At 37.3% G+C, this 26,832-nt stretch overlaps 1 protein-coding gene across 1 annotated transcript; it reads left to right on the forward strand.

The window, feature by feature from the left end:
• The first annotated feature begins 3,756 nt into the window (after window positions 1–3,756).
• Window positions 3,757–26,399, forward strand: LOC140226776 (galactosylceramide sulfotransferase-like). The gene is made up of 2 exons (XM_072307203.1): window positions 3,757–3,959; window positions 25,192–26,399. Exons 1-2 carry the CDS (start codon window positions 3,757–3,759, stop codon window positions 26,213–26,215), a joined length of 1,227 nt encoding a protein of 408 aa, XP_072163304.1. The 3' UTR covers window positions 26,216–26,399.
• Window positions 26,400–26,832: the final 433 nt, after the last annotated feature.

Raw genomic sequence — 26,832 nt, forward strand, 5'->3', positions numbered from 1 at the left:
TGTATAGGCCCTACGTATATTCATATGTTTACATATTCATCATATTATTATATCGTGAAATGTTGGCTTATAGGGGGGTTAAGACATTGAGCTCAGTATCATTTGGTTGAAAGGGGTAACGATATTCCCAATATTGTAGCATTTTGTGTTCAAGTATATGGGCCATACAGAGCATCTCCTTCCAAGAGAACTCAGTAAACTAACCTGCATTTTAAGCACTTGACTCGTGTGTGCTCTTGATTAATGTGTATTATATTTGTAAACGCCTTGTTCTTGTGATACTCCACCCCGCTCTTCTCTTATCCGTCATTATGAAAAAGTTATTCATTAACCAGGTGCTAATTTCAAAACAAAGACGACGGCCATAGCAAGTCTTCAGCGAGTACATTGTGCAACCAAGAAGGTACTAGGCGAGCTCGCCTACCTCCTTGGTTATGGTACCGTGCTTTGATGAGTTATGCGGTTATCGACCTTTACACTACAACGGATCGACCTTTAAATCTTCAGCAATGTTGACATGAGCAGTCCTCGATCCTAGAGCATGCCTTGACACTAAGTCATTCATCTGGTGGCCTGTTCGGACCACTAAAAACTGTGAAATTTGGAATTTTGGTGGCACGAAATAAAAGGAAATGTAACAATCCATTTAGAATTTTTACTGTCCAATTGGGCCATCAAGAGATCATTATACGTTTTTGGAAATTTGGTGGTCCAACACATGTTTAGTGGCCTAGTGCCACCGGGCCACAGCTAATGTCGAGCCCTGACATGAGTCCCATGAAGGGGCAGAAAATACATTGACATTCAACACTAAGAATTTGACAGAGCAGTTAATAACAGACGCTAATCACCACATGAAGTATGAACGCAACTAAAAAAATGATGACCGGTGAACATAATACATGAAGGCTCATAAAGCAAGCATACGGACACATACTAAGCGCGCGTTCACACACACACACACACACACACACACACACACGCGCGCGCGCACACACACACCATCACACACACAAATCCACAGGACTGTGAATTTGTACCTTTTAAGATCGGGGTTCGATGCCGCTGTCTTCATGATCTTTCTGAGCGATGTAAAGATTCATTTTGAAAACGAGAATAATGTGGGGATATATTATTTTTCTTGTTTTTATCAAATGAAATCAAATTTCACCTAAAGATAAAGCATGATATGACACAAAAATGAATTCCGTCCAGATGTGCACAATTCTTGAAATCTGGGCTGTGCGTTGTAAGTTATTTGAAACAGATGAAGTCACAATTATTATCTTGATTTGGAAGATTTTTTTGTTTCTTTCTTTCTTTTCTGGGCGTACCCAAGTAATCTGAAAAAAAAAATAGAAAAAAAAATATTGTAAGATATTAAATGGAACGCAATTAGGCATCCGTTTCGCCACATGAGTGATGTTGAGGGCATCATGAATTATCTGCATGTTAACATGCATTCGCATCGCAGAGATCCTTATTCTGCATACATTTATGACAAAAGGGCCTTCCTGACAAAACGAAAGATTGCTCGAGACTTGGCCGACATAGCAAGAACTAATGCATGCAAGTTGAATTCCAGGTCTGGAAATGTATTCAGCCAGTAATAATTACCTGCAGGTGGGTGGAATAAAAAATCATAAATCTGAATGAATTTAGTCCATCAATACACCGTTTTCGCAATGTATTTATTTCCGGGAACATATATACCAGCTATTCCCTTAGCCTGCATGCTCCTCTTAAATGAAATTGAATAGCTGGAATGGAATTCAGTTTGCATGTGTTACTTGCTGCTATGTCGGACCAGCCTCGGGCAAGCTTTCGGGTTGTCAATAATTGCAACCTTTGTTTAAAAGGTATGCATAAAATTTGAATATGTTACGAAAACCGCCTATTTCTTTCATCCAGTTGTTGTTATGTCCGATCACTCTCTGTTAATCTTCTCGTCAGTTGTCAGAATCAACCCTCGGTTTTATTTAGGCCTATGCATAAAATTAGAATGCGTCCATTGACCATCCTGATTTTTACCGGCTCTAGTTGTTTGTCCTGTATGGAGGAAATGCCTGATAAGCTCGTTAGGGAATATATATGTGTAAAGGTAAATGCAAAGGTACATCGATCTTTAAGAGTGATTTCCCCGTATGGCGAGAATGCCTGATAAGGTCATTGAATAGGAATATTCTTTGTGTACAGGTATTATGCAAAAGTTCATGTTCCAGCCGAGAGCGATCGTCCCGTATGGGGGAAATGCCTGCTTAGCTCATCTAGGGATAGGCCTAATTTATGTGTTGCGAGACAGGTGCATTTTGAATAAGTGTGCATCGTTTGAAGGGGGTAACGCGGTGATTTAAATCAGGTTTAATCCATCATTCATCTGCGAGCCCTGATCATATTTTATTCTCAGCACGCTTGCGTTCTCAAAGGTTATTGGTGGCACCCCGAATCCCCCGACCTAGCAACATCAGAGGTGTGCAAAACGACAGTACGATGTAAGTTATCATGATTCACCGGGCTTCTGAATAGGAAAATAAAACGGATGTACAAAATTGATACAACAGTCTGTCATTGTCTTATGCGACATCAGCGAGTATCTAACACTGTTTCCTCGTGTAGCATAACTAGAGTTTATAAATGGGCCTATCAGTCTTCAATATACCATACAATGTGCTTTATTGCAGTCTATTTCCATCGTGGGAGTTTGTGCTACAGTGTGACTGATTGTTGATCTACTTCAAGTATAGTAAGCAAGTTTCACTGATGAGCTTTTACTCGTGAATGGAGATGACTGACGGGACAGAGAATAGGCCTAATTGTGTTAACTATATTGAAATGCTCTCACGGAAGACTCGAAAAAAAAAAACCCTCAATGAAACAGCATGCCAAGTCAAGACAGATCATAACATTAATATATTCTTCACAAATTACATCTTCTGTTTTATTACATTATGTAGACCTACTCTTAGAAACATGCTTATGTAGTCGGAAAACCTCTGCCAAGCCTGAAAAAAAAAATCAATTTTCTTTAAGTGCTTCGTAAATTCGCGATTTCATTACTAGTAGGGTTTACTTGGCTTATTTCAATTGAAATTCAGCGTCGATCGCCACAAGACGCAAACTGAGTGACCATTTCTAGTAGACGTTAGCTGGTTAGTGTCAGAATAAGCCATGTAGGCCTAGTAAATTTACGATCATACAGCTCAGTTAGCAAATTTTAACTATTCGTAATGAAATTGAGCCACGATCATGCCAATCCGAGTCTCAAGATTCCTTTTGAACTATTGTGTATCCTCTGATTATCGAACACCGCCACCGCATTTACTTGCTAAAAGACAGAGAATGTAAGCGGTGGCGTCGGCCTGTTCATGTATGATTGACCACAAGTTCATCTCTTCTGGAATCGCGGTCATGCTTCTGCCAATGCACGCTCGTAGGTTGCCTTGCCGTGCCAGATAACCGTCGCACGCAGGCGTAAGCATTCTCTTTGCACACCACTGACTACGAAGGCCCGAGCGGGTCGGGCAGAATTCGCTGTGTCTAGCAGATGAGATGACGATTACGTGGATAACGACCAGTCAGGAGAATTCGAGAATAATTATCAAGGCATATTATTACCCCGTCAAGCCTGTCTTCTACACACACACAGCGTCACTGACTTGATCCGCTCCAGCGTAGCTTCACGTCATCAGCCGATGCCACAATCTGTTCTCGACATACTCGGGCACTACTCTCCCTGAGCTCTGGTTGGGCAAGTGAATGAAAATGCGCGGCGGGTCGCGCGGCAGCCGGAACTTCTGGTTTTACACAATTCTGTCAGTTCTGTTCGTTTTTTCTCTTCACCATAATGGAGTATTTGATCCGATTCTTAGTCCAGGACTGGGAAATGAGGAACAGTCCCGCCACGCTGACGACCAAAAACAAGAGGGAATACATACCGCGCAGTTTTCGTTGGAAGAAAGGTTAGTAATATTGTTAATGTGGATGCTCTGTGTTTTAACTTGCACCTGTGTTTTATTTCGGTGTTGCAGACGACACAAAGAAGATACAAGTCTGTGAGGATGACAATGTTGCCGAAATAGAGTGTGAAGAGACACAACTTGTTTCATGATAGACTGTTTGAATGTGATGATTTTTAACGTCCAGTGTAAATATCATGATGTATCATTATAATCAATTATCAGCTTTCGCGTTTTTAACCTGCGTTGTTCATTAGAAATAAAGGGGGGGGGGGGATCAGTTTATTGGGGATCGAGACGTCTGTGTAATTTTGGTTCATGTATGTAGGGGTTAACGCAAATGTAAAGTTTGCTTGTCTGTGAGTTCAACTAGTCTCAGTGAGACAGTGATGTAGTTCGAAGATGAGGAGAAGAGGTTACTGTGGTAGGAGAAGTATTCAGCAAAGAAAGAACATTCGTCAAGTATGCGGAGTGCGGAGGAAAACTTCGTGAAATAACATTCTTTCAGTTGCCTTACACCTGATGTTCACATAGCATGAAAAACACAGCGGTCAAGTGAAGTCAATCGTGAATGGCAGACCTGCAAAAGAAATAAAAAGAAAAAAGAAACATCAAACATTAGAATAACTCTAGCCATGGAGCTATAACACGATCCAACCATTGTACAGATGAGATAATTCCGGGGGAATGTCTTTATCATTTCCTGCGCATTATTTTATACATGAGTTGTTGTTGTTGTTTTTTTCTGCCTATCATTTGATTGGCAGTACACTGTATCTTTAGGATGTATAAACTATTAAAAGATTCGGACGAAATGTTCAGAAAAGATCAGAAATGGAACCAGACACATGGGGAACACCTGATTACATAATCCCGTGTTGTTTCCAGGACTCAACTTAACAGGTTCCTATCACGTATAACGAGATAAGCGCAGTTCAGAACAACCTCAGCAGCTCATTACGTAACTCCTCAAATATTACGCAGGACTCCTGGTTCAATTCAATGCAATTCATCTTTACTGAATTCTTTTTTAATTCAACTTGATTGAATAGATGACAATAGAATATTTCAATAACACCACAAAATTTTAGCTGAATCTCAGTAATTGAAATATTAAATTTACGAAATTCAAGGGAAATACATGCCTTGGCAAAACTCTGAGCTCTCTAAAATGCGTGTGTGGCACATTTGGCTATCTCTTATACTTTGTTTTTCTTTTCTTTTTTTTGAGCCACCGACCTGAATGTTGGGGGGAAAAAAAAGAAAGATAAAAACAGTGATATTTTTGGCACTGACCTTTTGGCAACGGAAATCCTGGATGTACTTACAGAGAAAGAAAGAATGAGACATGGCAAGAGAAAAAGGGAAAAGGTAAGAGAGGAGAGAGAAGGGAAAGAGGAAGGGAAGGGAAAGAGACGGGGAATGGCAACCAACAGACGGGATATCCTTGCCTTCTCTGTGCTTCCTCTTATACGAATGACCCAACAACTAGCCTTCACTCCATACAGACTCATTCTTCGTTCTCTTGCCAGGCTCTAATGTAATAGAATAGCAGATGAATTAGGTTTCAATCGATTTTTCCTTCATTCTAAATGTACGACACGGACACTTTGGAGGAAAAAGCATAGTTGTATTGTATTGTATTGTATTATATTGTATTGTATTATTGTATTATGTTATTGTATTATAGTGTATTGTATTTCCGTTATTAAAAAGATATACAAAGACAAATTACATAAAATAGACCTTCCACAGGATGACCCTACTCAGCGCTGCTATCGTAACAGAGGGGTCCCTTACATGATGAATATAAACAAACAGTAAGAAGAAAATACAAACATTCAGAAAAATATTTCAGATGAGAATTATTACAATTATTAGCTTCGATGATAAGAATATAATTATGAATTATGCACACACACACACACACACACACGCAAATAGGCATCTACGTGTACGTATAATTATTCTACAAAGAAAGAAACTGAATGATGAATATACATTTTCTTCTACATGATTGTTACACAAACAATAGTCACATAAAATCAGAAAAACAACCTTCTAATCCCTTAAAAAAAAAAAAAATATATATATATATATATATATATATATATAATCAATTTATGTATATATACACATAAAAATTACAATCGTTTTCATGCCTGGGATCAACCGTGCAAGAACGATCCCTGCCTTTTCTTCAAAGACTGAGATAGAATTCACTGATGACGGAAAAAGAAGATAATTCAAAATTGTGTGAATTATACAATCTCTCATCACATAACTTGTAAATTAAATCTAACATCCCAATTCTCAGCATTCAGGTAGATCGGGTAATTGTTCATAAAATATATTATACACATATACACATAATACATTTACATAAATCTATATGTAAATTATAGCAGCCCGAAAATATTAATAATTGATTAGCTTTGATTGGTGAAGAGCAGGTTTGTTTTTATGCATACAAAATACACCTCATGTAGAGACGCCATTCGCTTTCCTTTAAACATTGAGATATTATGCCTCAGCGTAGATTCGCAAGTAACGTACATAAGTATCTTAGCGATATTTTCAGGGCCTCTGAGTGTAGATTTTTCGTGTATTTTGCCGATTTTCTTTTTATCTTTTATTTTGCCGCTATAAGGAATTAATGGTGTGAGACATTCACTTTTTTTCAGTCATCCCACGTGAATACTAAAAGAACCTGTCGGATTTGTGTTATTTGCTATTGTTATCATCTTATGAGTACATTTTAAAATTGGTTTGATTTGAATTGATTTGATTTGATTGGTTCCTGTATTGCCATTGTACATGTTCACACATTGTTGGTAGTAAAACAAACATTCAGTCAGCGGTTAGCACAAATTAACTGAAAAAAAAGCTTTTTGGAAACCCATCTGTTCCAAAAATAATACTTATTCATATAATTTTGACTTTATTCCAAACTAGTTACTATGAGCCAACAAGTTTAAATTCATTGTTTGTTTGTTTTGTTTTGTTTTGTTTTCTCTCGCTCTCTTTTGCTGTATTGACGAATCTCCTCGAGTCTATAAAGGCGCTATATGAATGTTAGCTATTATATAACACGTTTACAAAGTAATTTTGTCCCCATTGGATTGACAATGGATGTGTGAATAATGTGTACGCGATACAGTAAATAATACAGAAGACACAGCTATTAAAGCGTAGCTTCATTTGCTTGCAGCCCTCTTATATAATACATGGACAAACTATATAGAGGAGAGGAATTACTTGCGTAGAGGTACAGGATGGGAAAAAGGAAAGGCCTCGAAGATTTTTCTGTACGCAAAATATTAGTAAAAGCAGCAATAAATATCTTCAAGATTCAGTCATGTCTTTATTCAATTCATTTTTCTTTTCTTTTGTCTTTATTTTCACTTCTTGGTTAGAAGAGAATGCCACTTCGTGTCTAAGTTAATTTTGATAGTTACAATATTTGATAAGTAACAGAATACTAACAGTTTCGTTAAAAATCGAAATGAGGTTATTAGAAAGTCTTTCAGTACTCGTCATTGTGTGTTATACGGCGCTGTAATGATGTGATGCGAAATATGCAGTAAGATATAGAGTGCAGCATAGCTGTATAGTTCAGTCAGTTCGTTTGATTCAAATACAAGTTATATTATAACACAATTTTAACGTGCTGTGGCATTTCGCTTAATGTTTCGACTTCTACGAGTTTCGCTTGAGTCATAGTAACCGTATCCGGGCAATTACCCCCGGAGGGCAATTACCCCCCGGCCAAATACTGGTTAGTGGTAAGGTAAGAGTAAAGATTAGGGTTAGGGTTAGGTTTAGGGTTAGGAGTTTGGGTTAGGTTTAGGGTTAGGTTCAGGATTAGGATTAGGATTAGGGCCAGGGGAAGGGTGCGGGGTAATTGCCCAGGGGGTAATTGCCCTAGACCCCATAGTAACCCATATAGAGGAAGCTAGTGTCAGATTTCTGAAGGAAATCAATATCAGACACCCCGGCGTGCTGTGAGTTTCGATCACTGGAACACACACACACACACACACACACACACACACACACACACACACACGTCCGTATAAAAATGAGCACGTTGTAGCCGCAATCAAAGGCAAAACGTTGAACGCGTGTTATTATTGAAATTTGAGGATTATGCCTCAAATGCCAAGGTAATCGTAATGACACGCAGAAGTCTAATTTCATCAATTTAGTTACCGTATTACTGGCTGAGGTGCGCTCTTATTGCAGCGATTTTGTCGCTCAGTAAGAGTCTTAAAGGTCCTCTGCAGTAATATTCATTCTATGTTGACCACTCATGCGGATATGTGGTGTATACAGGGGGCGGGGAACATTCTCTAGTTTGTGTGTGCGTGTGTGTGTATGTGTGTTGAATTCAATACAATTTGAGGGGTGCCTTTCGAGAATCTCGAGATGGAACTCAGAAAGTTTTTTTTTTATCATTATCATTATTTCGATTTTTTCGAGCCAAAAGTGCAGCACCCCCCCCCCCCCACACACACACACATGTAATGCAATATTGTATCATACACCATTGTACACATTGCAACTACAGGGATTATTTAAAATTTTCTGTCGTCTGCATTTACTAGCTTTGACGTTATATATATATATATATATGATAACTCCGTGAAAGACGTAGTTTTTACGGAGTTTTCATATGAACTACAGTTGTGAATCAATACTTTCTTGGACTCCGAGCAGAAGCCTATTGTTGTTTTACATTATATATTATTGCCCATTTCTTCAAAAGTTGAACTTTACCTTTGACCATTACATACCGCTCAAACTCGCTTATCTGTATTAGAGAAGTCTGAAAACGAGTCCCGAGTATACTCGGGCAGGTGTCTATGGGAAATGCGTTTTGTAGCAAAATGAGTCCGTCCTCAATGGGTTAAGTAGTAACACGTGCACCCGGAACCTTTAAGCAGGGGATAAACATTGTTATGTATGAACAAATCCAAAATTTAATCTGCGGCAAGTAAGGTTATAGAATGTCCTACGTTTAAAAAGAAAAATCAACAACAACAACAAAGTCATGTCATTCCATTGTGAGCTGTTGCACTGGCGCTGTTTATGTTCATATACCACTACGTACTATTGTGCCTATCTACTTAAGATGACTTGGCCGTCGATGACGCCACGAAAGGCACAAATGATATTTCAGAGCCGCGGAACTCTCTCAGACCAGGGGAAAAAGACAAGTGAAAGTGATTTGAAAAAAGATACATCCATGCATATTTTATCAAACAATACCTGAATTTATGATGCGAAGACCTATTCACATCAGCAGACGTATACATGGGATTGCAGCTGCTGCTGCATTTCTAGGGAATAATTTTACCTTTAACTCTTCCAAAATTCACGCCCGGGACTTTGACAACGTCACCCTTGGGGAAGAAGGAGGCAAAAGGTAGCGGGAGGGAGGGGGGGGGGGGGGGGGTGAGCAAGGATCATAGCGAAAGGATGCACACAGAGATAGCACTTAGTATCCATGGTTACGGCGATCAGGGTGTTTCCTTCTCCACCGTCAAGCACGATTGATGAAGAGGCTTGCTCGAGCGATGACATGAATAAATCAACGTCTCCTCGTTGCTTGTCTGACAAGGACACTTCACGCAAACCCAAGACAGACACTGTCCTAGTTGGCAAATTGCCGTATGCTTATGGCTATGTCCGTCAGATTAACAGTAGGCCTATACACCCGTACACACCCGCACTCAACTGCAAACGTATAATATATATCATGTTTATATATATATATAAACATGCTGTTAAATTGAATAGACGCAAAAATAGTGCTGCTATTGTAAATAAGGTTATATTACATTTTGTAAATAAACTGGCTTCCACTCGTGTGAAAATAAAGATCACTGAGTTGTCTCCGTTCATTTGATATGGAATTGATGCTGTGATATGAATACCTGGTATACATTTCCAACGACGTTTGGTAAAATTCAGCCCATGTTTTTTTTTTTCAAATTTTAAGAATTTTTGGAGCTCAACAGCACTAGCCATACTTTTCCAAATTGTTCACATGGAATCAATTCTAAATCATGTTGACTGAAACCTTGCTACTTTTTTTTTTTTTGTGTAGTGAAGAAACTCATCTTCCCGTGAGACTTTTGACTGTTATTACCAAAAGTATCATGTTCAAAGTACGAATTTGTTCAGTCTTACGGAAGGCCGCGAAAGGGGACAGTCTCTTTAGTGAGTATGAAGTTGGCATAATACATAATAGCAATATATAAACTACACTGTTTATGACCATTATGCATAGGGCATGTTACACCCGTGTTACACCAGTGTTAAGCAGCACTGACGTGTTGCGATGGTTCGTATGTGTATGGGATAGTGTAGTGAGATGGGCATATTAAAATCGAGTATCTGGACGGTTACTAGAGTAGGCTTATCTCTATCCTTGGGTCGATGTCTGTTTAAGAGATTGACGAAATGATCCGCATAATAGTGTCGTGCATTCCCCGTGCATACCGTCGCACGCAGTCGTTATCAGTTTGTGTAATTGCTTTGTGGTAACAACGGCTTTGGTCGTGATTGAAACTAGTGGTGACTGCTTTTAGCATTCACGAGCAAGGTTATATGTAGTTCACAGAGTTGCTACTTTTGTCAACACTGTCCTTCAGATAGGACAATGTAAGCTGTATTTCGCACCAAATACACAATTCAAAGGCTATAGACAAAGGAGCCCATATGAAACCTAACACTCGACATGAAGAACTCAAAACAGCATGCGAAAGCCAACGATGCATAAAAAGTCTTAATCAATTACATGAAGTGTTATACTCTCTAGTAACTGAAGCAACAAGAAAAATAACCATTTACACGTACAGTGCATAGTGACTACGCGGCTGTACTTCCAAATCTTCCTTTTTTGTTGTTGTTGTTGTTCTGTTTTTGTCCCTTTTTTGTGTGTGAATGTGTGTAACTGAACTTGTGTTTGTACCTCTACGGCTCTTGTTGACGATGTATGTCTCATTATAAGATATTTTCTTCTTCTTCAAACATTTTCCTACTACTACCCAAGTCGGCTATATATGAGTATTAAAAAAAACTGCACCATAGTATTCATCGTTTGGGCATTAACATTATACAGTTATGTGTCAACATATTTATATTTATATTTATTTATATTTATTTGGAGTGCATTACGCAGTTACTCATTATCTGCAGCGCTACATAGCCTACATGATGGTTCACCGTCACGAGCACCGCATTTTGGACTGGCCTAGTATACTTCTTGGTCAGGCGTTGTCTGATAAACATGCACCGCAATCAGAATGCACATATTTATAGTCCCATTAATAATCTTTCTGCTGTAAAACAAAGAACGAAATAAGTACTTATTTTGTCATCGTTGATACATGGCCCCACAAGCCTCTAAACCTGCACAAAAGTTTCACGGAATGTCATTTGTTTTTGATATTACCAAAAAAAAAAAAATGAATCTTTTATTCTTCACGTGGAATTGTTGTTACATCGGCGTAATGTCCTGATAATTATGACTGTTGGGGGAAAGGAGTGGTTGTTCTATGATTTATGAGAGTATCAACCAAAACTTGATTTTTAATATATCACTATTTGTGCTTATAGAAATTAGAGATTTAAGATGGAATTCCATCATTATGTTATTAGATCACAGAATTTGCATAATATAAGTGCAACTCCAATTTCACTATGTCATTAATTCTTTGAAAATGACTGTGTGAATCACTAACATTCCACAATATTATTACTCTGTGCATGATATTGATGAAACCTATGTTTTGTTTTGCTTTTTATTTTACTCCTCTTGGTATCAAACTTAACCTGAGCATTGAAAATTGAATGTAGTCCAAATCCATTTGCCTCATTGTTGCTTGCTCATACAAGCATTTACCCCACCAACTCAGAGGGGATCATATTGTCTTTAGTATCATAATGGTAACGTTGGATATAATTGGGTATCATATCTTAAGAGACTTTAGACGGAACTGGTTAAAGTTAGTAAATTTGCACAAAGTGATTGCGAAAACTAAATCTAATAAGAAAAAAAAACAGGAACTCTAATCTACCATCTGTGTTGGCGATTTATAAATCATTTATAAATGTAAGAATAAAGAACCTTTGAAAAAGTCTGCAACCAATTTAAAAGTTTATATAACTATGAAATGGCTCAAATTAAAGCTTTAGGAAAATATTATTGTGTTAAAGCAATGTCATCAATAAATCATGAGATTGAATGGGATATGATGTAGTTGAAAACGTTTAGGATATTTATAACATATTATACATATGTATATATGTATATATATATATATATATACTATATGCATATGAGATGCATATAAGATGCAACTCCAAATCACAAAATAAATTCAAACTATATAACTAAACTAAACTCAGCGCAATATACTACAACCATCTATGTCAAGACATGACCCTGCATGGTTTATATGATACATATTCTAAGGTGTATACAAATGCACCAGCAGCACATACACAGCAGTACATTATTCCACTCACGTTTTACTTGGGTTTACACTAGAGTCGCATTTTATCTATTTATCGTTTTTTTAATGCTTACAACGACTCGGAGGTCGTAGTCTACAATGATCGCTGCTTGAGCCTATAGGAGATAAAGATGTGAAATCGACATCTGGTCAGTTCTATCTCATTTAAAGTTCGTGTGACTCATTTGTAACCCTGATAAGCTGATATAGCAGCAGGTAATTCAAACCTTTCCCCAGAATGACAAAAACTGGGAACTTCACTTATGATGGCGAGGAAAACAGTACTATAGATATCCAATGAATTTTTCGGACCCCGAAATAAATCCCAAAGGTTATTCTCGGTACATGTACTAGAAGGGAGTGTATTCTCGAGATACACGGGTTATAGTTTTTAAATTATTTAAAGAGAGAGATCGATACATCTTTTTATGTTCTTAACATAATTGCAACTGCTAGAAAAAAAGTAGAAGTTCTATTATATTTCATTATGATTACTAAGAAAGGACGCTTGTGACCTTAGCTCAGGTTTTAGTCGCTGTAAAAAAAAAGGCAATAACATCTTGTGTTTTTGCGACACCTGGAGATATCTGAGATTATCTTTATCACTAAATACTTGCACCCGTGTCAGTAATTTCAGTATAATAGTGTCGGGCTAGACGAGGTCCATGTGTGTATAAGTGTATGTATGTATGTATGCGTAATTGTGTGAGCGTGTATTTAACCCATCTGATCCACGAAGGAAGTAACAGATGCCGGGGGGGGGGGGGGGGGTTAGGAAAATGAACATGAATTACATCTCAGCCCATAAAATGCAAAATTTATATGAACTTTTTGAAAAGAGAGTGCCTATCGTGTCTGTTGATATTAAAATTTATGTAGATTCTGACTCGCGCTGCTGCAAGCGTTAACGCTGCGAAATAAGAGTACTTTAGCCCGTGAAGCTAGCCCTGTGTGTAATACCACATAATCATGATTTGCTGCAACTATAATCGTCATAATTCTCGATATTTTACAATGATAACGAACGACGCATGTATAGATATTCTGAGCTTGCCCATTCACATGATAAGTGGTATAGTAATTCATTATATGAATCCTGACGAATTGATCGTCGATTGTCAAAATGCCCTTTGCATAACCAATTGCCGGATAGTGCATAATTATATGCGTGTTAATCGACAGAAAAAAAAAAAAATCAATGCTTCATCAAAGTTTCATCCTGAATGTCGATCATACCAGATGGATATTCCACTTTTTGTGTTTACCTTATCAATATCGTTATTACACTGACCAGGTGAGGTGGGGTATAAAAATCATTTGCTGAGGGAGAGATAAGGTATCCCATACCGAGGATTAGTAATATATCGAATTTCCCATTCAGTTGCAGAAATAATCGATATGTCGGAACATTACCTCAAACAAACAATTCGCCGAAATGTTTTGACGTGTATGAAGCCAGGTGAAATGAATTAAGGCAATGCCCTGATGAGGTGGTCTTTTCAATGATCTGGGGCCCTTTAATAATGAGAATCGAGATAGATCAAAAGCTGCAAATTTTCCCTAAGGACTATCATCTCGTCGTGTCCACAATGGACACTGATTGGTCGTTCCCTGACAGCCATCAAAGAAACTGTTAAGAAAAATCAGCCTACATTTTTACCTTTCTAGCATACCGAAAAAGCAGTTGACTTACCTCATTCAGAAGGCAGAGGGTATAGTAGCCTCAACATCTCAAGGGAATATGTACTTTTCATTAAACAAAATAAAGTTCTGTGGAATTTATTAATTCATGTCGTTATCATTTTCTGTCCCTAAAGTTATTTAGGAATCGAGATCTCAATGATAAGAACGTATCAGACCAGGGAATCTACTCATTAAATATTCAAAGATGCGAGATCGCATAGGGTATGAAGAAGTGAGGTTCCTTCGGGCATGTTTTTTTTTTTTTTTTGTATATTATATATATATATATATATATATATATATATATATATATAGCCACAACACTTCGAGGGGCCTATAGCGTAGTAAAATCCATGCATAAATTCGTTCTCACGAGTCCCCGGAGATATAAGTTGCTTGTTGGAGCAAATCCCGCTTCTTTTATTATTAATTCATCTTCTTGTTGTTGTTGTTGTAGTTGATGTTGTTGTAGTTGTTGTTGTTATTGTTGTTGTGGAGTTTTTTGTTGCTCTTGGTTTCGGACTTTGTTGTTTTACGATGTACTGCGCTAAAAAGGCTGTTTGTTGCTTGGCGTAGATTGATATCTGTCAACTCTCGGTTTCTGTTAACTTAGCAGGCAAATGTCTGATATGTGAACTGACAATGTATTGTTCAATTGATTTAGCTATCTTTATCAATCTGCCTATGTATCTATTTATGTATTATGTAGATAGATAACATACGTAGGCAGACATATTGAGAAAGATAAATCAATTGAGGAAAGCGAAATAGAGAGCGATGAAAATGTAAAAGCTGTCGTCCACGAAAAATTTCAGTTTATTCTTCTGATTAGAATTACCATATTGGCCGCAGGTAAAAGCGAATACCTCACACTTTCCTAATTAATTGAATGAAAAAGAGAAAGACTCTTCCTTACCCGTGTTTCCGTTCTGATCAGTGTAGTCATTGCTGTTTCTTTTAAGAAAGCATTTCATTGTATAGAGTCATTAAATTGGGCAATAGCATATTTTCACCAAAATACAAAAGCACTTGTTATTCATCTGATTTCATTGTTTTAATCGAATCAGTCAGTAAAGCTTTCTGGATGTCCTAAAGTGAACAATGATTATTTCTTAAAAAGATCAGTGTATGTAAAATGAATATGCATGACTGTAATCCGTATGAACGCAGAGTTAAAGAATGATAAAGTCCAACTTAAGAAGCATTTCTCTTATTACTATTGTTTGCATATCGTGACTTATTATAGCTTGCATAATAATTGAAACAATTATCACAGTTCTGATTGTTGTGATTCCAAATAACGCTGTATAGGCCTACTTCCATCCCCTTCTCAACGCCTTATGTGACGCTCAGCAAAATATAATTTTATATGCCGTTCATCTGTGCCCCGTCTTACGAAGATGTGGAAGTGTTGTCTCATTTATTTTACGCAATCGCTACAGTATATGCGCTTTATACAAACAACGGCATCCGTTGATAGTTTTCTTGCAATTATGTAAATAATGATGATAATAATAATAATTGCTATTATATATATATATATATATATATATATATATATTCATATTATGTGTATATATGTGACCGTGTATCACAAAATGAACAAAAAGTCGCACTCCTTGATTTTACGTGAGGACTGAAAAAAAAAAGGTGAAATGGGTCAACCAAGTCAATATTGAGTTTTTCACATTTTCTGAAAGAGCTACCCTTCCTCTACGTTATTCTTAAGTTTTGGATCATAAAGTGAATGGGAGAGAACAAATTTTCTGCAACCTGTTTTTTTTTTTTTTTTTTTTTTTTGTAGAGTAGCGAGATCATGTATGTCTTAGAGGCCCCTTTTCATTTCTGATAACCCTTTGCACACTCTTCACTTTCAGGTCTAGTAACTTTTGAAGGAATAATGCTACTGCTTTCAAAGTTGGCATTAATCATGGACACAATGTGTTTATACAGCATGATTAATTTCAGCCTAATCTAATAATCTCTTCATTGTTGTTGCTCTGGTGGTTTCACCCTGTTTTTTTTTTTTTTGTGTGTGTGTGTATGTGTGTGTGTGTGTGTGTTTTTGTCCCATTCATCGCACAGCTAGCGCGGTTTGGTGAAGATTAACGCTTGAATAGATCCTGTACTTCAGAGCCTCTTTTCTCCGTTCACACTTTTACAGAGCGTGTGCTTTCTTTCTAGTATTTAAATAGATTAGGAGAGTCCATTTCAATTGAGCTATATGTCATTTTAAAGCTTTGAGTTTGCTCTTTCAGAATCTGCACTTACCTAAAAATTTGTTTGTGGCGACTTTTTGTTAGTTTTGTGGTGCAGGGTCACATATTATTATATATATATAAATATTACATTTAAGGCCGCTGTTAACGTGGAAAGTACATCGCCCCGCCACCTTCGAGCGGCGAGCAACTCCTACAGAGATATTAATCACCCAGAAAACGACGATGCTTAAAACAGGGGATTTGTCATAGCAAAAAAAAAAAAAAATGATAATAAAATAAGATAAAATAATAATAAATAAATAAAAAGTAAATAAATCAATAAAAATAAAATGCACTCATATCTTTCGACGTAAAAAGTATACTGCTTATGGTCAAATTTAATTTCTTTCAGAAATAATTTGTTACAATGACAACTCAAAGCTTTAACGCAAATATAATTCGTAATCGTTTCTTCCCGCAAACCATGTGTGGCCACTGGGTAGCTGGTTTTGTGTATGAAGGCAGGCGGGGGGGGGGGGGGGGCTTTGTGCATTATGAGAAACACATGGAAGAACTTTTGGTTTGTCAGCTTATATTTTGAATAAAAACATTCTAAGTGAAATGAAATTATGTAATTTGCTTCTCTGGAAATATTATTCTGTTTTGTTTATCAGTTCTTTTTTTGAAATATTTTGTTATGAAATCACCCAATGAGAGTTTATTTCGTATCTCTGTGGTTAAGCCCAAAAAACGAAAAACAAAATGTGTTTTCATGGTATCTGAAATGTAGTATTATCATAGAAATGCATTTTGTATCAGAAATATCCCGTGATCCTCCACAGTACACTGGAAAAATACACATTTGATTATTTATGCGTGAATATTATGTACAGAGGATTTTTCCTATGTTAAGGTGCAATAGTTGTTGATATTGCACATTATGCGTGTCAGGGCATCAGTGAAAGGAAACAGATTTTAGCTCTGTGTGTGTGTGATAAAAGAATATTGGAATACCCGTTAAGCGGCGCCTATCCTCAGTTTATCATAAACTCATTTTCGCTCCAGTATAATACATCCTAAATCATGAACTTGCATTGCGATTCTGACTGCAAAGCTGACGTCAAGTCTAGGTTGGCTTTAATGATCAAAGCAATATTAACGATGATAACAGTAGCAATATAAATCAAAATCGGTCATTACGATGTTTATACAAAATTAAACTTTTAACCTTCCCGCAGACAACTGGCAAAAGAAAGGCAAACTCAGAGATAAGCTACCCCCCCCCCCACACACACACACACACCACTACCACCACCTCTTGTTTGTTGGGCAAATAACCATGATACATGGCATAGTCTCAATACATGGAACATGTTGAATTAAGTTACCGCAGCTATGGCTAATTTCATTTAGTGCTCATTCTGTTCATTTTTTAATAGACATTGACATCTGCAGCGGATCAATCTGTACCATTTCTAATCACGACTATAGACCTATAGAGCACGGGTGGTTTTGGAGGCGTTTTCCCAAACACTATTATGTGACCATGCATCACAAAACAAACAAAAAGTCGCACCCCTTGATTTTACGTGAGGATTCAAAAAAGGTGAAATAGTTCAACTTAGTCTTTTTTCATCGTTTTTCATATTTTCTGATAAAGCTATCCTTCTACGTTATTCTTAAGTTTGGGATCATAACATGAATGGAAAAGTGTGTTTTGAGTAGTTTTCCTACAACCCTTTTGGGGGAGAGTAGAATGATCAGATATGTCTTAGAGGCTCCCTTTCATTTCTTGAAATCCTTTACATACTCTTCACTTTCAAGTCTGATAACTTTTTAAAAGGATAATGCTACTGCTTTGAAAGTTGGCATTGATTATGGACAGAATGTTTTGATAGTTCATGTTTGATTTTAGTGCAATCTAATGGTCCCTTCATTGTTGTTGCTCCGGTTATTTACGTCCTGTGTCTTATCCCTCTCATCACACAGCTAGCATGGCTTGATAAAGATTAAGCGCTTAAGTAGACCCTGCACTTCACAGCCTCTTTTCTCAGTTCACACTTTTCCAGAGTGCGTGCTTTCTTTGCAATATTTAGATACTAAGGTTAGGGAAGTCCATTTGAATTGAGTTATACATGATAATTATTAAAGCTTAGAGTCTGCTCCTTCAGAATATTCCCTTAACTAAAAATCCACGTCTGGCAACTTTTTGTTGGTTTTGTGATGTAGGGTCACTTTTTATATATAATATATGAATTTCGACCATGTTTGAATAATAATAATGGCTTTTTTTTTGTATCAAAGATATGACGGGAACAAGAAAGGAATGGAGAAACTATGATCGCACTATTGTCATGTTTCGCAATTATTACTCCATACTTTGTATCATGAACCATTTTATCCCTCAGATGATTACAGACGCTGTCACTTTATCTCTCGGTAGACACTGGTATATCACAACGAGGAAGAGATGTTTCTGAAAATGGAATCATTAAGCCAGTTTCATGTCACGCCCGTGTTTCGTTACAATCGCAACAGCTAACAGCGCACTTGCTCCTATAATGTATAGTCGTAGCCTGCTGGTGGGTAAGGGGATGCAGGGGGCGTCCACTCAACAAAAATAAGAAGAAGGTGTGACGATGCAAGAACAGGTCCCTACCCTTGCGAAATATGACACCTGTATACAGAGAGCAAGGGAAGAACACATCTAGCTTGATCAACACACTTTTGCAAAGTGATGACTGAAAGGATCCCTAACATCTCCATTTTGACTTGTAGTAGTGTTAATAATACCGGGACCGACTTTTGTATAGTAAGTCAGTTTGTGTGTGTGCATGTGTGAGTGAATATGTGTGTGTGCTCGCGCGCGCGCGTTTGTGTGTGTGTGTGTGTGTGTGTGTGTGTGTGTGTGTGTGTGTGTGCTGTGATGTAAATTTTATTAGAAAGCTATGGCTATGTCGCTTTTGCAATGTAGGCCCTATAACCGAAATGCCATAATGCGATTTATCGATCGATTTATTCGCAGTTGTATAGACCTACATTGAGCAAACTTAGCTAAGTTGGCAAGCTGTTGTTTAATTTGGGCGTGTAAACATGATATACACACAATAATTAGTTAAATAAACCACAAATGGGACATGTGTCCAGAGGCTAGTTCTGTAATCAATATACAGGAAAGGAAAACAATGACTTTCAGTATGCGAGAAAATCTAAGAGTTTACAGCAAAGGTGACGAAAACATGAGAAGAAGCGTGGAATTAAATGATCACGTTAAGTTTCCTCATTTCCACAACCGAAAATAATTCAGTCCACCTCCACTTCTAAACTTGATTGGCATCACTTACTGTTATGATATTTCGGAGACGGGCTTTCCGTTTATGAGTCCGTTTTCAATTGAACGTCATTGTCATGCATGCAGCCCATCTGTCAACTAACTTTTATCTCGAAGTTGTCCATCCTTTCAGAATGTTTAGTTCAAAGTGTTGGCAGTTGTAGCGCAGACTTTGACACTGCCTTACATGCAAATAGCTATATATATATATATATATATATATATATATATATATATATATATAATACAGTATATATATGATATTGAATATACTTTTTAATCAGTTAATAAGCCAATGTTTCACAATGACACACCCCGTACATTTCGGTCGAATCGATCTCTCGTATTGTGGATCTAGCGTTTAAGGAGACATTGGGTATAAGGAATGTCGGCAATTGATCGTGCGATTAAATGGGATGTAGTTGAAAATGGGATGTAGTTGAAAAATAAATTGTTGTCTCCCTATTATAAAAAGTCGTGTGTTCTCTTCATGTAGTAGTTGATGAGCATAATGTCTCTCTGTAGCCAAAGCCAATGAGCTGCAGTTTTGTGAGAAAGTTAAAAAAACAAACAAACAAACAAACTGGAGATGTTTACTTCTGCGTCATGAGTTTAGTCGGCACGACTGCATGATTGAAGTCTTCTCTCGCTGGAAAAGCGGCCTATATTGCGTGTATGTGTGTGTGTGTGTGTGTGTGTGTGTGTGTGCGTATGTGGTCGTGGTTGTTGTTGTTGTTGTTATTGCTGTGACTTAACACTTCGCCTTCTTACAGCAACCCTCACCTCGCTGGTAGTTTTAAGAAATACGTTTACACGCTCAGCTATGTGACCCTTATTTTTCCCCGTGCTATCCATCAGTCCCAAATGGAACTCATACTCTTCCCTTGAGCAGAGGGTGAGGAGGAGGAAGGTGCATAAGTTTTAACCTGAAATGTCGCGTTTGCACGGACAAGATAACTCAATACATATACCTCTTCGTTGATATAATACTGCCGAAGGCTGATGCGATGGGGGATAGCAGGGTGATTGTGTAAGTGGGATTTCTGGCCGCAGGAAAGCCTCGGGGAGCCTCTCCATCCCAGCAAATGAGACATCATCGGCAAATCAATAACATTCGCACTACAGCCATGTTGGGTTGTTTTCAATTGCAGACTTGATACCGATGCGAAACTCCCATTTTGTTTTGTTTTGTTTTGTTTTGTTTTCGGGGGGGGGGGAGGAGGGTATTTCTTTGACCCTGTACAATCTCCAGCAATTTTCGTCATGTATTTAATAATGGAAGGTCTTGCAATTTACTTCTCCAACCCTGCATTTGAAACTTTTCACAGTCGTGTATTATTGAAATTACATCCCTCTAATATAAAGACAATCACCTTACAAATCCTACAGCCCTTTTATTGCATCACAAATTGTGTGTATATATTGTCATGTTACATTGTGGTAGTTCCATTTCTAATTCCGACTGTTACATGGCATGCTCCTATATTACAGATTAATGCATTCCTTTATTCCTTGACAGACTCTTTGTTGCTTTTTTTTTTCCAATTCTCAGCCCAGTTTCCAGTATAGTAGCATAATTATGGCCTAAGGTATATGTTTAGTTGATTTGTTTTAGTTTTTTTTTTCTATTTTTGTATTCCGTTTATTAAAGATACAGTCATAAACGGATGTACAAAGTATAGAATGGGAGAGCAGACGAAAAAGGAAGGTTAAGTTGTAATGTCTGAATTACTGAAAAGTAACGATAACAATAATCGTATCAAGAGAAAAAATGATACAGGAAATGACAGGAGACCAACATTAAACACAGCTTCATCTTGTGCATTAAACACAACTACCAGAGTTTATTTACACTACAATGGTATACTATATTCGTAAGTTATTTTTGTTGAAATTTTCGTGTCCGCGTCTCTATTTTCGTATTTGATTTTTTTTCTTTTTTTTTACAAAAAAAAAAAATTCTTGGAGAGAGAAAATCCATTATTATTTTTTTTTTTTTGATGGGAGATTACAATATAGATTTATTACAACCCACCCATTTCCATGACATAGTACTTTCTAACTCACTGTATCCCCACATCAATAAACCCACCAGAATAAACAACACCACCCATAGTAAAACATTAATAGATAACATACTGTCTAATGTTATAACTGAAACCTGCACGAACGGCATTCTTTATTCAGATATATCCGATCACCTACCAATTTTTATGATTAATGATAAATCTGTAACAACCCCAATACGCCGCCAACCCAAACAATATTTGAAAATGCATAGATATGAAACGCCACAAAATATTGATTCATTGAATCAAGATTATTCGAAGAACAATGGAACGACGTCTTTGAACTCCGAAGATGTTAATTCTTCTTACGAAATTTTCTTACAAAAACTATTAGATTACTATGATAAACAATATTCCATTAACTCCCAAATCAAATGGAAGGAAAAGAGCTCGGCAACCCTGGATTACTCAAGGTCTTATTCATTCCATTCTTACTCGAAACCGTCTTTATAAAATATCTTTGAGAAAATCTACTCCTGGGAACGTGAAAAGGTATATATAAAAATATATAGAAATAAATTAACTTTTTTGATTCGAGTTTCACGTAAATCATATATTTCAAATAAACTTGAATCTAATAAGGATGATACAGGTGCTCTTTGGCGGACCGTTAATAAAATACTAAAAAAGGAAACCTACGGAATGTCCTGATAGCATTACTCATAATGATAATGTCATTACCAATCCCGACCAAATTGCAAATATTTTCAATAATTTTTTGTTAATGTTGGTCCTTCTTTAGCAGCATCTATTCCCATAAATGATATCAAAAATTATAAAGATTACTTACCTGAAAGTAATCAAAATTCTTTGTTCTTTACTCCAATTAATGAATCGGAAATTATTGATACTGTTCGATATCTGAAATGCAGTAAATCCTGTGGGCCTGATAACTTAACGATGAATTTGTTGAAAAAATAATTTACCCCTTAGCAGCTCCTCTCACCCATATATTCAATTTATCCCTACTTAACGGTATATATCCAGACTCCTTCAAAATCGCCAAAGTTATCCCCATCTATAAAAGAGAAGATCCATCAATGGTGAAAAAATTATAGACCCATCTCATTGTTACCTGCAATATCGAAAATTCTAGAAAAAATAGTTTACAAGCGTCTCTACTCGTTCATGATTGAAAATGAAATATTAAATGCGAATCAGTTTGGTTTTAGGAAAGGATTTTCTACCGATTATGCTATAATCAAATCTGTCGACAATGTTACTGATGCGATTACTAAAAAGGAGCACATAATTGGAGTCTTTATGGATCTTAGTAAAGCATTTGACACTATTGATCATGACATTTTTTTGAAAAATTACATAATTATGGCGTGAGAGGGATTATTTTGTCGCGGTTCAGAAGTTATCTAAGTCATCGCAAACAATATGTTGCACTTAAATCCAGTCACTCATTATATTCTAACGTGTTATGTGGTGTCCCTCAGGGATCTTTCCTCGGGCCCCTACTTTTTTGATTTACATTAATGATATTATCAATTCCTCTCCTCGTTTGAACTTCATCTTATTTGCAGACGACACCAATGTTTTTTACTCCCACCAGGACATTGTAACACTGGTTGATACACTAAATATGGAATTAAGTAATATCTCGAAATGGTTTAAAAGTAACAAGCTTTCATTGAATATTGATAAGACATGTTTTATACACTTTCATACGCCTCAATCCCAACCCACCCTTCCTTACAGTATTTCTATTGATGATACAAACATTGCTGAGAAACATTCAACCAAGTTCCTAGGAGTGACCCTAGATAGCAGTCTAACTTGGAATACTCATGTCCAGAATATTACAACAGCAATATCTAAAGCAACTGGTGTTTTAAGGAGAATAAAATACTTTATTAATGATCAAACCTTAATAATGTTATATAACACCTTATTTCTACTATATGTAATGTATTGCAACATTGTATGGGGCAACTGTAGCAAAACCAAATTGAACACAATTTTTCTTCTCCAGAAAAAGGCTCTTCGTATATGCACACATTCAAATTTCTTGGCTCACACTGATCCCATATTTTATCGCCTAAAAACTCTAAAGGCCCATGATATACATTTATATCTAACTGCCATATTTATGTATAAACACACTGGAAATTTATGACCATTTTTTCATAATGCCCTATGTAACCAATGATCATATTCACTCATACCCTACCCGTCGTTCCCATGACTTTCATTTAAGCGATCCAAAGCTTTTACTTGCTCAAAAGTCGATCAGACATCACGGTCCGGATACATGGAACACCCTTTCTGAGGAGTTGAAACAGTGTGCCTCCTTGTTTTCATTCAAAGCAAACCTAAAGAAACACATTTTATTACAGTATACTTCAAATACGAACTAAAAACAAATGACTAATGTTGGTCTCCCGATAGCAAAATCGCATATCGTTCCCTCTTCCAGCAAACCAATTCTATTATTCTAAATTCCAGCCTATCTGCCCTTGTGCACTTTCAAGCACTTGCACGCACATTCACCGCCATCACCCATCAGAGTTTATTTTCCCCTGCTATCTTCGCAGCAGAATTTGTATTATTACGAATCTAGTACGTCTCTACCTTTTCCTCGGGCCGGCCGTCTTTTCAAGCAATGCTTACAATGGCGGCCCTCTGCATAATCACTTCTTAACTACAATTGTTATTGTAATCCCTGCTGTATAGACATGCATACTTTATTGTATCGTTAATTTCCTTTTATATCGTTGTTTATGCAAGTCAATTGACTCTGTTTCAAATTCACTTTGTACATTTCCCACATGTCTATGATTATGTAACTGATGTATGTTGATTTGCAGAAAATAAAGTATCTATCTATCAATAAATACCCTTTTCATTTCATAACAATTAGGAATGATCTGGCTTCAAATTGAATCCTATCCACCTCCCGCTAAAACAAAAACAAAACAGAAAGAAATTACAGAATGCGTAATACCTTCCCAAAGTGGCGAAAATGAAGTGTTCTTTTTCATTTTGTAGGACTATCATTATGTGTAATAAGAATGTGTTAGATGTGTGTCCATTATTGTTCACCTCGTAGAAATGTTTATTGCAACAAAGCTACGTGAATACACGTTTTGATATACGCACTATAATGTAATACAGACCACACCCACATACACATACACATAATAATACACTCACACACACACACACACACAGACAAACAAACATAGACACACTCACGTGCATATACGATAATTGATTCATACCAATTTGTCCCATTTGACTGCCTGTACGTAAATTGATGGCATTGCCAACACGACAGTAAATTCAACTCAAAATAGGATAAACAAAAAAATTGTAATGCTTTCGTATAAAGAATATTAACAAGTAATGAAAAAAATTAAAATTACTGAAACTTTAATTACTGATCACTGTGCTTTCTTTCTTGTTTGTTATTTTCAGATCTCCTCATACAGAGCCTCGGAAATGTTCCCCGAAGCAGAAGGTGGTGTTTCTGAAGACACACAAAACTGCTAGCACCACTGCGGCGGCCATTTTCGAGCGCTATGGTTTCGTCCGAAATTTTACTTTCGCTGTCTCGAACAGCGCTCTCAAATTTCACTACGCCCATCCGTTCTCGCGCACCATGGTGAAGGAAAGATCAGAGGCTGTGGTTGGCTGGAGGAAGGAAGATGGATACGACATGCTGACCAATCACGCGCGGTTTAACAAAGTGGAGATGGACGCGGTTGTGCATAACGCCACCTATATCACGATCTTACGAAATCCAGTTGATCAGCTTGAATCGGCCTTTGGCTACTTTGACCTCGGCGTGCCTTTCGGATTCAAGAAGAATGAGCAACTTGAAAAATTCATGCAGAACCCTGGAAAATATTTCGGCACATCTAAAAGGTTCTACTGGCAATTCGCGAAAAACAATCAACTCTACGATCTTGGCGTCGATCACACTAACCACGACGATGCGGATTTCGTAATGAAGGCAGTCAAACGTCTTGACAGCCAGTTTGATCTTGCCATGATCACAGAATACTTAGATCAGTCTCTGGTGCTCCTCCGGCGGCTTATGTGCTGGGATCTTGACGACATCCTTTACATATCGAAGGCGATACGGAGCGAGAGTCACCGCTTGAACATGACTAACGACTTGAGACGGCGGATTGCTGAGTGGAATCATGCGGACGTGTTATTATACCAATACTTCAATGCTACCCTGTGGCAGAAGATCAGAGAATACGGGCCCGAGTTCGATAGGGACTTGCTAGAATTTCGAAAACGTTTAAAAGACGTCTTCGCTGAGTGTGTCAATCAGTCAAAAAGGGACCAGAGGGATAAACGGGAGGATAAGTTTGTGTTAAAGAAAGACGCCAGACCTATGTGCAAAGAACTTCTTATGGGAGACGTAGAATACACGAGACTCATCCAGCAAAGAATGTGGGACAGGGGGATTCTAAAGCCTCATCCTTGACATGAGAGCATGAGTGCCTAACAGACCGTACACATCTTACAGCAATAATTATGGTGATGGACGAAGTCGTCCGTTGGTAAGGCTTCTTTACAATCGAGATCCAAAACTTTTGACATTGTGACCTGCCCACAACGTACGTCGATCGCTGTATTTAGCAACGATAATCTTTTACAGCTATATCAAAGGAAACAGCAGAATTTCGAAATCTTGCTTTATCAATTATTTTAACAGAATCAGATTAAGTCTTTGTTTAAGAGAAAACAAAAATGTCTTCCAGATGTTGAGGGATTGATGCCCAGGCTGAGAGTTTTTTTGTGTTATTCACCATGTATACTCCACTCGTTACAACACTATCTTTTTCCTCTAATGTACAATTTTTGACAGAATAATGATATAAGTACTGTACTGCCAGATCTTCGTATTTCCTTACAGGGAGAGCCCCTACGTCAAAACCTGAAATATCCATAATTTGAAGACGGGGATATCAAGTAGGAGACGTGTGTGTGGGTATATGTGTGTGTGTGTGTTAGTGTGTCGGTCTGCTTGTCTGACAATCTGTATGTGTCTTTGTTTACAGTACTATATGAATCATTTCATAGTGCTTTAATACATACGAG

Source organism: Diadema setosum, chromosome 4 (genome assembly GCF_964275005.1).
Source record: "Diadema setosum chromosome 4, eeDiaSeto1, whole genome shotgun sequence".
Classification (NCBI taxonomy): Eukaryota; Metazoa; Echinodermata; class Echinoidea; order Diadematoida; family Diadematidae; genus Diadema; species Diadema setosum.

Bases quoted from the DNA above. Each gene is read 5' to 3' on its own strand.
- LOC140226776 (XM_072307203.1), top strand. From the start codon at position 3,757: ATGAAAATGCGCGGCGGGTCGCGCGGCAGCCGGAACTTCTGGTTTTAC. The intron at 3,960-25,191 runs GTTAGTAATATT...TGTTATTTTCAG, and splicing joins CAGTTTTCGTTGGAAGAAAG to ATCTCCTCATACAGAGCCTC.